Source organism: Pyrus communis, chromosome 11, assembly GCF_963583255.1.
Source record: "Pyrus communis chromosome 11, drPyrComm1.1, whole genome shotgun sequence".
Lineage (NCBI taxonomy): Eukaryota > Viridiplantae > Streptophyta > Magnoliopsida > Rosales > Rosaceae > Pyrus > Pyrus communis.
In genome coordinates this window covers 4,618,579-4,631,051 of record NC_084813.1, presented here as the reverse complement: position 1 = coordinate 4,631,051, position 12,473 = coordinate 4,618,579, and the positions used below count along the sequence as shown (strand labels likewise).

General features: G+C 35.9%; 2 protein-coding genes across 2 annotated transcripts; one reads left to right on the top strand and one right to left on the bottom strand.

Moving 5' to 3' along the window:
* Positions 1–88: 88 nt before the first annotated feature.
* Positions 89–4,661, bottom strand: LOC137708033 (ketol-acid reductoisomerase, chloroplastic). Its single transcript, XM_068446996.1, has 10 exons — positions 4,322–4,661; positions 3,851–3,943; positions 3,488–3,553; positions 3,233–3,373; positions 2,366–2,593; positions 2,161–2,278; positions 1,921–2,060; positions 1,634–1,801; positions 1,323–1,478; positions 89–688 (listed from the first exon to the last, which is right to left on the bottom strand). The coding sequence occupies exons 1-10, from the start codon at positions 4,610–4,612 to the stop codon at positions 323–325; spliced, it is 1,767 nt and encodes a 588-aa protein (XP_068303097.1). The 5' UTR covers positions 4,613–4,661; the 3' UTR covers positions 89–322.
* A 3,455-nt stretch (positions 4,662–8,116) lies between these two features.
* On the top strand, positions 8,117–11,470 carry LOC137708258 (uncharacterized protein At1g03900-like). Its single transcript, XM_068447298.1, has 8 exons — positions 8,117–8,391; positions 8,865–8,896; positions 9,328–9,428; positions 9,536–9,608; positions 9,799–9,830; positions 10,480–10,570; positions 10,722–10,833; positions 10,928–11,470. The coding sequence occupies exons 1-8, from the start codon at positions 8,293–8,295 to the stop codon at positions 11,231–11,233; spliced, it is 846 nt and encodes a 281-aa protein (XP_068303399.1). The 5' UTR covers positions 8,117–8,292; the 3' UTR covers positions 11,234–11,470.
* The last annotated feature ends 1,003 nt before the right edge of the window (positions 11,471–12,473 follow it).

Below are 12,473 nucleotides of genomic sequence, written 5' to 3'. Positions count from 1 at the left end.
GTAATTTCAAATCTCAAAAACCAAAATAAGAAGTTATGCAAATCTCAGAGACTATTTTGACTAAAAAGCCTTTTAGAAATGCAAAAAATGAGAAGCTACATCCATAAACCAATAACCAGACCTTCGAAGGAACCACCATCCGCAGTAACATTATTAATATTTTAACTACTTGGTACTACCGCAAAATCATAACACAACTTGCAATGTGATGAAGTACACATGATCAGTAAAAACAGAATAAACTAGGACAAACTACAGCACACCTTAAGTATGGAGCCAAACGGAATTCATAGGCCAGCTCAGGCAGTAGGTTCGTCGAGTTTTAGTTGCTCTGACGCAACTCTGGTCGCACAAAATCTGCATCAGCAGTCACTGAAATGTCAACTGTAGGTCTCAGTTCAGCGCATACTTTGATGGCTCCATGCACTGGATCTGACATGAAGTTGCTGATGAGGTCTCGGTTGATGGGTGCACCATTGTCCACGGAAACTAAGGCCTGCTGAGTAAGGATGTAATCAAATCGTGGAGCCCATTTCCTTGATCCCAATCGAGCTGTTGTTGAACAGTTATCAACCATGAAAGAAACTCCCCGTGCATGCATAAAAGGATTCAAAGAATCCACCGACTCAATAACACTTTCATTAATGATCTCCGAATATGAATGTCCTTTCTTCCTCAATACTTCGATCTGAAAATTCATAAAAGCAATTAAAATCAAATGCAGAATTATCCCCAGTTACTAACAAAATCATTTATTTCTATTACGACAAAGATAAAATAACATCACAGCATTTATGTTCCAAGGATCTGAAGGTTCAATTGATAAAAAGAAACCTATAATTTGCATTACGAAACAATACGCGTGTTCATTGTTTAGTTGATGACCTAAAATATATATTTGAAGTAGATGTTTCATGATTTTGACTAGATACATTGACAGAAAAATAACCCTTTACAAAATCCACATTCTTAACTATAGGTCTAAACCTGATATGCATCTTAGTCTGAGAAAAGTAAAAACATCAAACTATTTTCACATACCAATCTTTTGTTGCCAATATTTTAATATTTTTTAGGCACGCACTTGCTATTCAGGCTGTTTAATTAACTAGTCTGGTGTCAATATAAAGTCAACGACGAACGTTATTAATCTTGGCAAGTTAAAGTATGAAAATACGTATCATTATAGACTACTACACTCTGAGATCAGAACAGAAAAATCCCATTCATGTGTAAGCAACTCGGAACAATTGCTTGTTGGAAGTTAATTTCTTCTTTTGCAATGTCACATTCTCACCCATTCTAAAGGGTTAGGCTCGTACCTGTGCCATCATTAAGGCAACAAAAACACCCGCAGTGAAAGGGTGTAATGGGCCTAGATCACCAGCTGGCCTTGTTGATCTGACACGCTCACCAACTTTCCACATGCGGGTCTGATCAATTTTACCCATTGGGAATGCAGGCAGACCCTCCTTCTCCTGTAACAAAGGTATGTTCATTATCAATTGCATGACATTAATATTCGTTTTACTTAAAAGTATTCAAAGAACTATGACTCTGAGAATCATGTACTTCTAAACAACAATAATCAAAATTTGGGCTTTCACCAATTGAAAACAGATGGAGAACATACATAAAAGCGACGACCGGCCAAGACAACACTGCGGATCTCGCTGCCACTGGCAACATCTTCATAGCATTCATACAAGATGTCCATGCATGGATAAAATGAGGCGCTATATGCAGCCTCAAATTCCTTTTTGCCATCTTCAGACAACGAGTTGTAAATCTCTAACATTCCCTGTTGGGAAAAATAATAAAAACAATGACCACTTGTTCTTAAATTGACATACAAGCACAGACGTGCAAGGAACACACAGATGTAAACTACAAATAATGAAATTCATGTGCAGGCAGTACCTTAGCCGAGATGGTCCTTGACACAATTCCAGTTATACATTCAACAGTGTTTTTATAAGCCAAATCCTCACTCATTCCATTTTCAGTGTACCTTCTAAACAGGGACTCCACAATTCCATGAACAGCACCAAGTAATATGCCTAAAAGCACAGAAGAAGAGATGAGATATCAACTTTACTGGATTCAAAGCATAAGCAAAGAAAAGAGAAAGAAAGCTACGATGTAGCGAATAAATCATACCTCGTTCGCCAAAGATGTCACTTTTGTATTCCTGCTCTAGTGTAGTGGCAAATGTGAAAGGAGAACCAAGGGCAACTGACCAGCCCAGGGCCACATCTGTGGCTCTACCATCAACATCCTGTACAAACACAGCACATTTAGTATCCAGGATATTGGGCCAGAAAATATGTAGTCAGAGAGAGAGAGGGGGAGAGAGAGAGCTGACCTGGTGGACTGCAAAACTGGAATTAATTCCCGCACCATTTATCTCTTTGCCTTGGACATAAAGTCTCCTTACAGATGGACCCATCCCCTTGGGACATACAGCAATTACACTGAAGTTCTTGGGAAAGTCAAGTCCCACTGACTGCAAATGCCCTAGAAGAAAACCATGGGAAAGACCAAGTATACTACTTGGTTTCATGTGTGAAAATACTTTCTCATAATTATCGGCCTGCAACATGAGACAAAGTTAAATCCTTTCAGAAAGATGCTTCTTAGGGTAGCCAGAAAACAGGCTCGTTCACCCACACACTCACGACTTCATTCCATTAGAGATTACTTTCTGTAATATGACCTGATTCTCAACAAAGTGAAACTTCACCAAGCAAACGTTACTTAGGTTAGCATGGCAGCAAATAATTTCCGACCAGCAAAACAAAATCATGCATAATTATGAAGATATTCATGAGATGACAATTACATGCAGATAGCTTAATACCACTCTGGTTTAATGCTAACAAATGACTTGTTAAGACTCACATGGTAGAGAACTTAAAAAACACTTGATTATTAACACCATCATTCAACAACTTTCAGCACATATAGTTCGCGATATTACATCAAAGAAAAAACAAAACAATATGGTAATCGGATTATCAGTACTTCAGTCTTTATTAACCTAGTTTCCAAAGTGACTTATTAGTAAGTACGAAAAGTCGGTATCCAGGAATAAGAAGATAAGAGATGGTTGAAAATGATAAATGGATTAGCAGACCCAAAATCATTTTAGCAGAAATAGAAGCGCCGCCGCAACTACAAGTTACAGCCAATATTAGCAGAAACACAATAACCAAAAGTGCAATCGACGGACCTGTGCAGAATCAGAGATTAGTAGCAACACGAGATCACTGCCTGAGATTGTTTCCCATATATCCCCCAAAGTCCCATTCTCCTCAGTGAAACCAGCTGCACGAGCTTCAGCAAAAGAACGAGAACCCTTCCTGAGTCCAATCTGTAAAGTCACAAGAAGTTAAATTAGTTAACCGCAAGACATTGAAAAATAAGTCAGTAACCATATCTTTTTTTCATATGAAATATATTTTAGTGTAAACAGAAAAGCATTTACCTTGACAACAATGTCAGACTTTGCTTCAACTAAAGAATCTCTTAGATTCTGAGCTTGAGCAGGTCCCTGGGGAAAAGATAGGTTAAAGACCCAAATAACATATAGCGACTGAGACAGAAAAACTATATACATTCACTTTCTACAACAGTAAAAAATGCACGGAAAAGAAATACGATACATAACCACCCCCTCTCAATTCATACTGGATTACCATAACGAATCTATTGGCTTAGAGAACAACCGTATGGATACAGAAACGGATAGAAAACCTAAGAACCAATGCAGACCCAAATACTAAGCATGATATTCAATAAAACAACCATTTAACAAATAGATATAATATATGAGAGAAAGTTCATTCACCTGAGAACCCCAACCGATAACACCAATCTGCTTGATACCCTTGAAAGCATCGGGCAGCAAGTGGAACAGATCCCTTCCTCCTCTCACAATATACTGCAGTCAGCATCAAACCCACCACACACAATCAATAAAAAATTCCAAATGGAAATCTTTCTCAATCATTATTAGCAATATGTATATCGTTACAACAAATAAATACAGTTTATATGTATTTGCATAAATCGGCGGAAAATCAGTAAACAATTTGGCCTCTTTTCCATTCGAATCATTCTTTTGTTTGTTTGTTAATGATAAGTACAGAGAATATGCACAAAAGCTATCAGGCAGTATAAAAAGCTTCCCTTTCTCTTTCCCCAACCCATTTATTCAAATCCAAGCAAAACCCATCAACTCAATTTGTAAATTAATTAAGCAATATCATAAATGTGTTTGTACAAATAGACAGATAGTGAGAGCGAGAGAGAGAGCGACCTCGTCGTGACCAGCGAGGTTGATCTTCTCCTTGGTGAAAACAGATGTATCGAAATCGAGAGAAGGAGGGGGCTTAATGGAAGGCATTGACACCATGCGAGCTCCGAGAGCTGAGCCGCCGCCGGAGACATTATTACCACCGTGGGTGGCCTTGACTCTCAGAGGGCTGAGAGACTTGGAGACCGCAGATGAAAACCCTAGACTGGAGGGAGCCACATGGGTTTTGGATGCGGAGGATGATTGGGGAGCAGGGGAGAGGGCAGGAGAGAAGGAGGAAGTAGCCGCCGCCATTGATGACTGGGATGCAGAGGAAAATGAGCAGGGAGAGTGAGGGTTCGGTGATTAAGCACGTTTTTATACTCGGTTGGGATGTGGCTAACGTGCGCCGGATGTTTAAATAAGCCCGCTGGTTTTGTCTTTTTTTGGGGGAATTGGTACTAGTGGATACGATATAAAATCATTTCTCATGCTCATCCTCCCTCAGTATCTGTTTATCAATCAAATCCAATCACCAGAATAAATAAATAAAAGTATTGGTTGCACTTTTTTCAGGAAGTTATAAAGTTTTTTTTTTTTTTTTTAGTAGAAATAGTTTTTAAAATTAGCATAATTTTTTGTTTTAGTCTCTAAAATATGAAATTGAAAATGTTTTGTGAAATTGCCGGCCATTAATTGTTTTGATATTTTCATTAAATGAAGATAAAATTCAGGGTTTTTTTTTAAAATTATTTTGACCTATTGTTTATAAAATTCAGGGTACTTTTGTAATTTTCATCTTTGTTTAATAGAAATTTTTCCTAAAGTAACCAAAATGATTGATGGTGTCAAACCGAGGGACTACTTCTATTTATTTCAAATCTCAATGACCAAAGTGAAGAGTTATACCAATGTGAGGGATCCTTTTGGTTAAAAAGCTAAGTTTTAATATAGCGACAGCGTTAGTATATTAGATAATTAGTTTAAGTTTTACTTCTATATGAACATAAAAAATATTAGGAGGCGTTCAATTGACAAGAAAATGAATTTAAGAATGATAAACATCATTTTTATGTTGTAAAAGTACTATGAATGCCCCGTGTAAAACTAGTGGAATGGCCTATATGAAGCGTTGAAAAATGATGATTGGAATTCACACGATTCATGTGAAGGCTTTGTGAATAATGTTAGTTTGCTTTCGTTGAGAAGTGTGCTATAATTTCTATGTATTGTAGTGTTAGATGAAAGCCCTATATAAAAAGGTGAATTTGAGTCATTGTATACACCGAATACCAACTTCATTTTCCTTGTGAACGACAAGCACAAAACAGAAAGCATAAAGAAATTATACAAGTTTCTTTCACTTCTTTTCTTCTATATTCATCTTCCTTATCCAACAAAAGTAAAGAAAACAAGACAGTTTGTTGCATGATATACTTCCAATCAGATTTCTAGATCATGTTCTAAAGAATATGTGAGTGATTCATATACAACATCTCTTTCTTTTATCAAGGGTTCTACCAATTGATATGTTTTCACAAATAACGAAACCCGTCCGTCCATCTTTGATTTCATTTTCCCTTCTTGTGGACGAAGACAAGTTTGTTTTCTCTTCTTGTGTCAATTAAAAATGAAAAATAAAAGAAAACGATTTGTCCTTTTCCCGACAATATCAAACTTAAGAAAGAAAAAAAAAACAATATTTAAAGATACGGGATTGTTTATTCATCAATTCCTTTATGTGAACCAAATGGGCCTTAAGTTCGAAGTATGATTCTATCTCCTTCTAATTTTCTTTCATTTCTTCCTTTCTTATTTGAACTGTTACGGTTAAGTTAAGTCAACTTTTTGTGTTAATTTCTTAATCGTTAGAAAAGGACAAAAAGTAATATGTGAGAAAAAGGGAGAAAATGAGGTGAGAATGGGAGAATCCTACTCTCTTAAGGTCAGTCAACCACAACAATAGTCAATGTATTAGTTTCATGTTTCATTTTGACACTACTCTATACAAATTTTTTTACTCTAAGCAATTTTTTCTTTATGTTTTTGTAATTCTAAAGTGCAGTATGATTTTTTTTTAGAATACCAATATCAACTCCCAAAAAATTTGTATTCTAATGTCCAATATGGTCCTTTGCTTAGCTCTCTATGCGTGTTTTTTGTTAAATTTAGAGGCAAATACCACATTTTGCATTTTGCATCCAACAAAATTAGTAAAACAAAAAAGAATAATGTGGGGTACAAATTTCACATGTGTAAAATTACTTTGATATTCTTACAGTCAAGAACCAGTGTGGTGTGAGCTAAAGACCCTCCAAAGATGAATCGCAAGCTATAAGTTTCTTAGGTAAGGAACAATTGTCATTTTTCATTGGAATGGGCATGCCTTTACATAATGGCAGGGTTGGAATCTCACGTTATCATGTCTATTTTTGCCAATAACATTAACTTTAAGAGACGTGATGAGGAACATCAATTAAGAATCTCATTTACGAAAGTTGGTAGTTAAAAATAAAAAGGTGTGTTTACTACAAGTTTAAAATGACATGTGAAAATCTTTTTTTTTTTTTTTTTTTCACGAGAGATGTTGGTAAATGCAAATGAAGCTTGTGAAGGGGACATTGCAATCCCATGTACCGAGGAAACGAGGTGACCCTCCAACTTCAAGCAACCTCTCTCTACCAAATCATACTCTTAGTTAATTTTTATATTTCTATCATTTAGTAATACAGTCAAGTAATATTCTTTTTTACTTATAAGTGAGAGCTCTTAGAATTTGATTATCGTCAATGCGAATTTAAACCAAATTATTGCTAACCCATTGTGAGGCTAAGAGCATTTTTAGTGAAGACCCTAAATAAGGACAACCATCATATAAAATGATATATATAACGACAAAATGAATCTCCAATGAATCGAAAGTGGGTCTTTGATGTATAGGAACTCATCAGATATATAGTATGTCCTCACATATAGGGACAACTTTTAGTGGAAAACGAAGTCCACAATCTTGATTGTAGCTTTTAATGTTTTTAATTAATTAAAAATAGGTAAAATAAACAAAAAAAATGTGCATTTTGAGTGGAAAATCATATCCACAATCTTGATTGAAGATTTTTCTTTTAATGCTTTTAATTTTAATGTTTTTAGTTGATTAAAAAATAGTTAACATTTAATCAAATTATCATGTAAAACTATAAAAACTTCAAATTTAGGGATACTAAGAAAGATTATATCTCTTCCTTTTTTTTTCCTCCCTTTCCCTCCCTTTTTATTTGAACGATCACGGTTAAGTCACGTTAACATTTTAAATAGAGATTGTAAGAGGAAAGAATGGAAAGAGGAGGAAAGAGAATCATAGTCCAATATAAAGACTCTACCATTAGAGGTAATATTTTTTTAGAGACACAAAAATTCCCTTTAAATCCTTAAATGAGTACTCAAAAGTGATAGTTGAAATCTTTAAATAGAAACTTCCATTGAAGATGCTCTAAGTTCACCCCCGCCCTTTAGTCTAGAACTGTAGATAACACTGTTTGTAAAAAAATAAAAAGTAAAAACTAACTCTCGTCCTCCCATTGAACCTTCCACTCTCATCACAACCGTCGAAAAATCCCCATTTTTCGCCTAATCAGCAAGCAGTAAAAGCCTTCGACCAAAAAAAAAGCCTTACATTGACAATCCTAACCGTACGCTTATAAAACGTAATCTCATCCAACGGCCCCTGTTGTATCTTAATATTACCGACGAGGACACTCGTGAAAATGACTGAATGTGGAAGAAGAGCTCGCTCTGTGATCGTCTCTTTTACAGAGAGAGAAAACCGATATAGAGAGAGAGAGAGAGAGAGAGAGAGAGAGAGTACCAAATTATCAATCTTTAATCCTACCAAATTAATTTAACAAGTTCCCATCAAGTTCCAACCCTCAGCAACCAGTAGCTTCAGATTCAAATTTCATTTCAGTGGTTCTGAATCCTGATCCCAAATCTGGAAGATGGAGAGGGAACCGGTGGTACCGAACGAGCAAGAAGAAACGGAAGCTGAAGCTTTGGAGCTTGTTCTTTTTCAAGTGCCTGAATGTTACGTATACTTGGTAATATACATCATGTGCCCGAATCCTTGTGCTTTCCTGAATATTTTTTGAGTAATTCTGTTAATGGGTATCTTGGGGATGCATAATTCAACTAGATTTCTTGATGAACATTGATGCATGTATTAGTTGAATGAATGAATATTGTAGGCGTGTAATTGCCAATGTTGGTTAAATCCGGAGTAAAATGTTAATTATAATTTGTTTAATTTATGTTAAATTGAGTGCAAAATTAGGGTAATGGAGGATTAGTTTAATCTTGTTTTGCTAGTTCAAGTGTTGACAGTAAAACCCCTTTCAGTTAGTACCACTTAGTGCTTGTTTTCGATCTGCCATCAAACACAATCATGGCTCTTGGTTTTCAGTTTACAAGTAATCTTAAGGATTCGATAATGCGAGAAATGTTTGGTTACTCTTGTATGGCGGTTCTTGAAGTTATTTGGGGTGTTAAGCTATTTTGTAATGTAACTTTGCAGATACCGCCGAGGAAAAGTGCAGCTTCATACAGGTTTTGCTCAACTCATGGAATAGAAAATAGGATATTCATCCGACAGTTTATTTATGATTAATCTGATACGATGCCATCTGTTATCATGATTGATACGAGTTATTTGTAATTTTAATTCGGTCCACACATCGATTAGTTACCTGGAAATGAAGCTTACAATTAGGCTAGATTGTATGAGTTTTTCGTAATCTATTTTGGGGATAAGTTTTCTGAGATTAAGTTAGATTGACACAAAACCAAGGAGTCAACAAATAAATAGATAAACAAATGGAGATGAGTTTTATTAGTCAGGATATTGGGTGCTTCTTAACCATAGAAGTTAGAACGAACAAACAAAAAGAAGAGTAATCTATCTATTGGCGTTGATTACTTGCAGAACTCTTTATTGCATGTGTTGGAGATGAGTTTTACATCTCTGAAGTTTATTTCAGGGCTGATGAATGGGATGTAAACAAATGGGTATGGGAAGGGATATTGAAAGTAATCAGCAAAGGAGAAGAGTGCATTATCAGACTTGAAGATAAGAACACCAGTGAGGATATTTTAGTTGTTATATAAGATGTAAACTGTGTTGTATGCCTTCCTTTTGTAGCATGAGACATTTTGTTATTTAAAATGTAAGGTGATATATCGTTGCAGGTGAACTATATGCTCGGGCATTTTTGAGAAATGGAGAACCTCATCCAGTGGAACCTGTAATTGATAGCAGCAGGTTTATCCTAATTCTCACTAACTGGAGCGCATCTTTATTGGACTTCTCATGTTAAAACATCATGCGCCTACATTACTTACAAGAAGATTCCTTTGCATTAAGTTTATCGAGGAGCATAATCTTATGGAATTTTTAATTTATGCATTTTGATTAGTATCTAGAGGGTGACTGAATGTTATTTGTTCTGCAGATATTTTGTTCTACGTGTAGAGGAGAACATTGGTGAGCTTATATACTTTCTCATTGTTGCAATCTCTAATGATTTAGTGAAGCCTATTAGCCTATTGTTGGAACAATTCAAAGAGTGTTTTAGCTTGTATTTCCATCCGTTATTGGCTCCCAAGGTAGATGTCCCCCCTTGCCCATTTTACTGTTGTGCATTTGACCTATAACTCGTACCTAGAACTAGAAGATATTGGGTGAAAAATTGCCTTAGATCAAGAGAAACCATGGAAATTCATCCTCTGATATATATCCATTCTAGGCATGGGAACTTTCCTTTACTGTGTGCATGGCTTTTAAACTTCCAAATAGATGGCCTGCAGTGGGAGAGGGCTAGTAATTACGAGCCTTCCATTTGTCTGTAGTGGCTTGGACAAGAGTAGACCAGAACGTTGAAGTTAATTAGTGCTATCATCATGTGGTGTTTTGCCACAAAATCATAGACCAGGATTTGACCAAGAATTGCAACTCGTATCTAAGTATTATGCCACTTCTTTTGTTTCATTTTATTTTTCTTACCTCTTGTATTCCTGTTTCCCCAAAGTTTTGTGCCAGACAGCAATGCAATTTCGGGCTTCTTAGACAAATTTGTATTTCCATTGATTTGTTCATGTCTTGTATGATCCTCATTACATTGAAATTGATGCAGATGGTCGACTTCGGCATGCATTCATTGGCCTTGGATTTCGAGAAAGAACAGAAGCTTATGATTTCCAAGCCGCCTTGCATGATCACATGAAGTATGTCCTATATGTACAGTGACAATTTTGCTTGTTCTTCATTTTCTACTATAACATTTTTAGAAGCTTTTGATTTGATTTTTAATGCATGTGTATCAGAGGATGAATTTCCGTCTATCAAGCTCATGTACCTTTCTAAATTGTTTTGAAGATATCTGGACAAAAAGAAAACTGCAGAAGAGATGGAACAAAAATTTCAGCAAACTTCCTCAGTTGATTACAGCTTAAAAGAGGGGGAGACTATTGTACTACAATTAAAGAATGTTAGTGTGCATTGCATTTTCTTTCAAGATGTGTGATTTTGACTTATGCTACTTACTGGAGCATGCTGATTGAATTTCTTTTCGGTGTCAACAGAAAACTGCCGAAATCGTGAAGTCCAAGGTTTCTGAGAACAACTCCTCACCAGAGAAAAAGGCTAGCAAAAAAGAACCCTTGATTTGTATCAAACCACCACCTCCTCCCCTGGCACCACTTTCGCCTTCTGCTACTGTTGACAAGTCTTCCTCAAACTTGCCTTCAAATCTCAACCTTGAAGGAACTTCTAAGCACGAGGCCTCAGAATCAACGGAACATGAGTCGAAAGAAACAAGCTCTTCCGGGAATCAAAGCACTCAAGATATACCAGATGACGACTTTGGGGATTTTCAAACGGCTGTTTAATACGAATCGATAAACTTTGATATGAGATATCAAACGCCTGAAGATGTGGTATGCTTTTTGATGCATTGCGCGTTTGTGACGGTTTAGATTTTGTTTGTACAAAAATTTGATTGATCTGGTGTATATCTAGTTACAAATTAACTGAAGTGAAGTTACTGAGAAAGCAAAATTTGCAAATTCTAAAAATTAGAGGGAGGAATATAGACTTTTATGGAAAGATCTTTTAACATTGCACTGCAGGGAATTTTGTGAAAACAACTTGAATTGTTTATGGTTTTTTATTTTTTGCATAATTTTGCGTACCATTTAAATTTCGCATGCATTCCTTCCACACCACTTTGTTGGGAGTTTTTTCGGTGTGTTCATAATACAATACGAATACGAATTACTACATGACAATAATTTATCAATCTTTCTAAATACTTAATCGTTAGTTTGTGCGTGCTTAATTTGTTTTTAAAAAACATTAAAAAAAGGAACATCATTGGTCTTTTATGGATGAGGATCTCTCGGATCCTCTTTGTGAGGATCCATGAGATCAATTCATTTTGGCCGTTTATCGTACATCGTGCGATTAGCTTTCGTTAGTCATTGTTTGTGTTTTAGTTTAAAAAAAATATATTCAAAATGATTTCTAATTGCAGGATGACTGATAAACGAATATGATAAACTAATCTCTAGGATCCCCACAAAGTGGATCCGGACAAGATCCTACTCTGTCTTTTATTCCGAAGTACATGATGAGTAGAGCACATCGAGACTCGAATGTGCCATATCATCGAAATCAAAGATACCTCATAAACTACTCTACTACTCTTGCTGCATGCATGTTGCAGTGCATGCCAATTGCAAATTATACAAGTGGGTAGAGCTATAGGCTGAAACCGATACGTATAGACATCAAAAATACCAAAACGATAAGCAACGCGGAAATATTCGCCAACAAACTCGCCATCTGATCATCATCTTCATCTTCATCTTCTTCTGCATATATGCCGCTCACTCTCATACTACTCTTACTCGTGGTACTGGACGCTGCAGGCATCTGTTATATATACACAGACACACAAACACACATATAAATGTGATGATCGACGTGTTTAATTAGAAGATGATTGATTGATCACGAAGAAGAAACTATAACTAGTTTTAATTCATAAAAATATACATTACCTTCAGCATTAGACCAGATAAGGAACACTTGATATCAGCAATAGTACTTGCCATCTCCACGAACTTA

Coding starts and splice junctions, on each gene's coding strand:
- LOC137708033 (XM_068446996.1), bottom strand. CDS start 4,612: ATGGCGGCGGCTACTTCCTCCTTCTCTCCTGCCCTCTCCCCTGCTCCC. Junction 1,802..1,920: donor CAAGGACCATCTCGGCTAAG/GTACTGCCTGCA, acceptor TTTTCCCAACAG/GGAATGTTAGAGATTTACAA. Junction 1,479..1,633: donor TGGCCGGTCGTCGCTTTTAT/GTATGTTCTCCA, acceptor CCTTTGTTACAG/GAGAAGGAGGGTCTGCCTGC.
- LOC137708258 (XM_068447298.1), top strand. CDS start 8,293: ATGGAGAGGGAACCGGTGGTACCGAACGAGCAAGAAGAAACGGAAGCT. Junction 8,392..8,864: donor CTGAATGTTACGTATACTTG/GTAATATACATC, acceptor GTAACTTTGCAG/ATACCGCCGAGGAAAAGTGC. Junction 9,609..9,798: donor CCTGTAATTGATAGCAGCAG/GTTTATCCTAAT, acceptor TTTGTTCTGCAG/ATATTTTGTTCTACGTGTAG.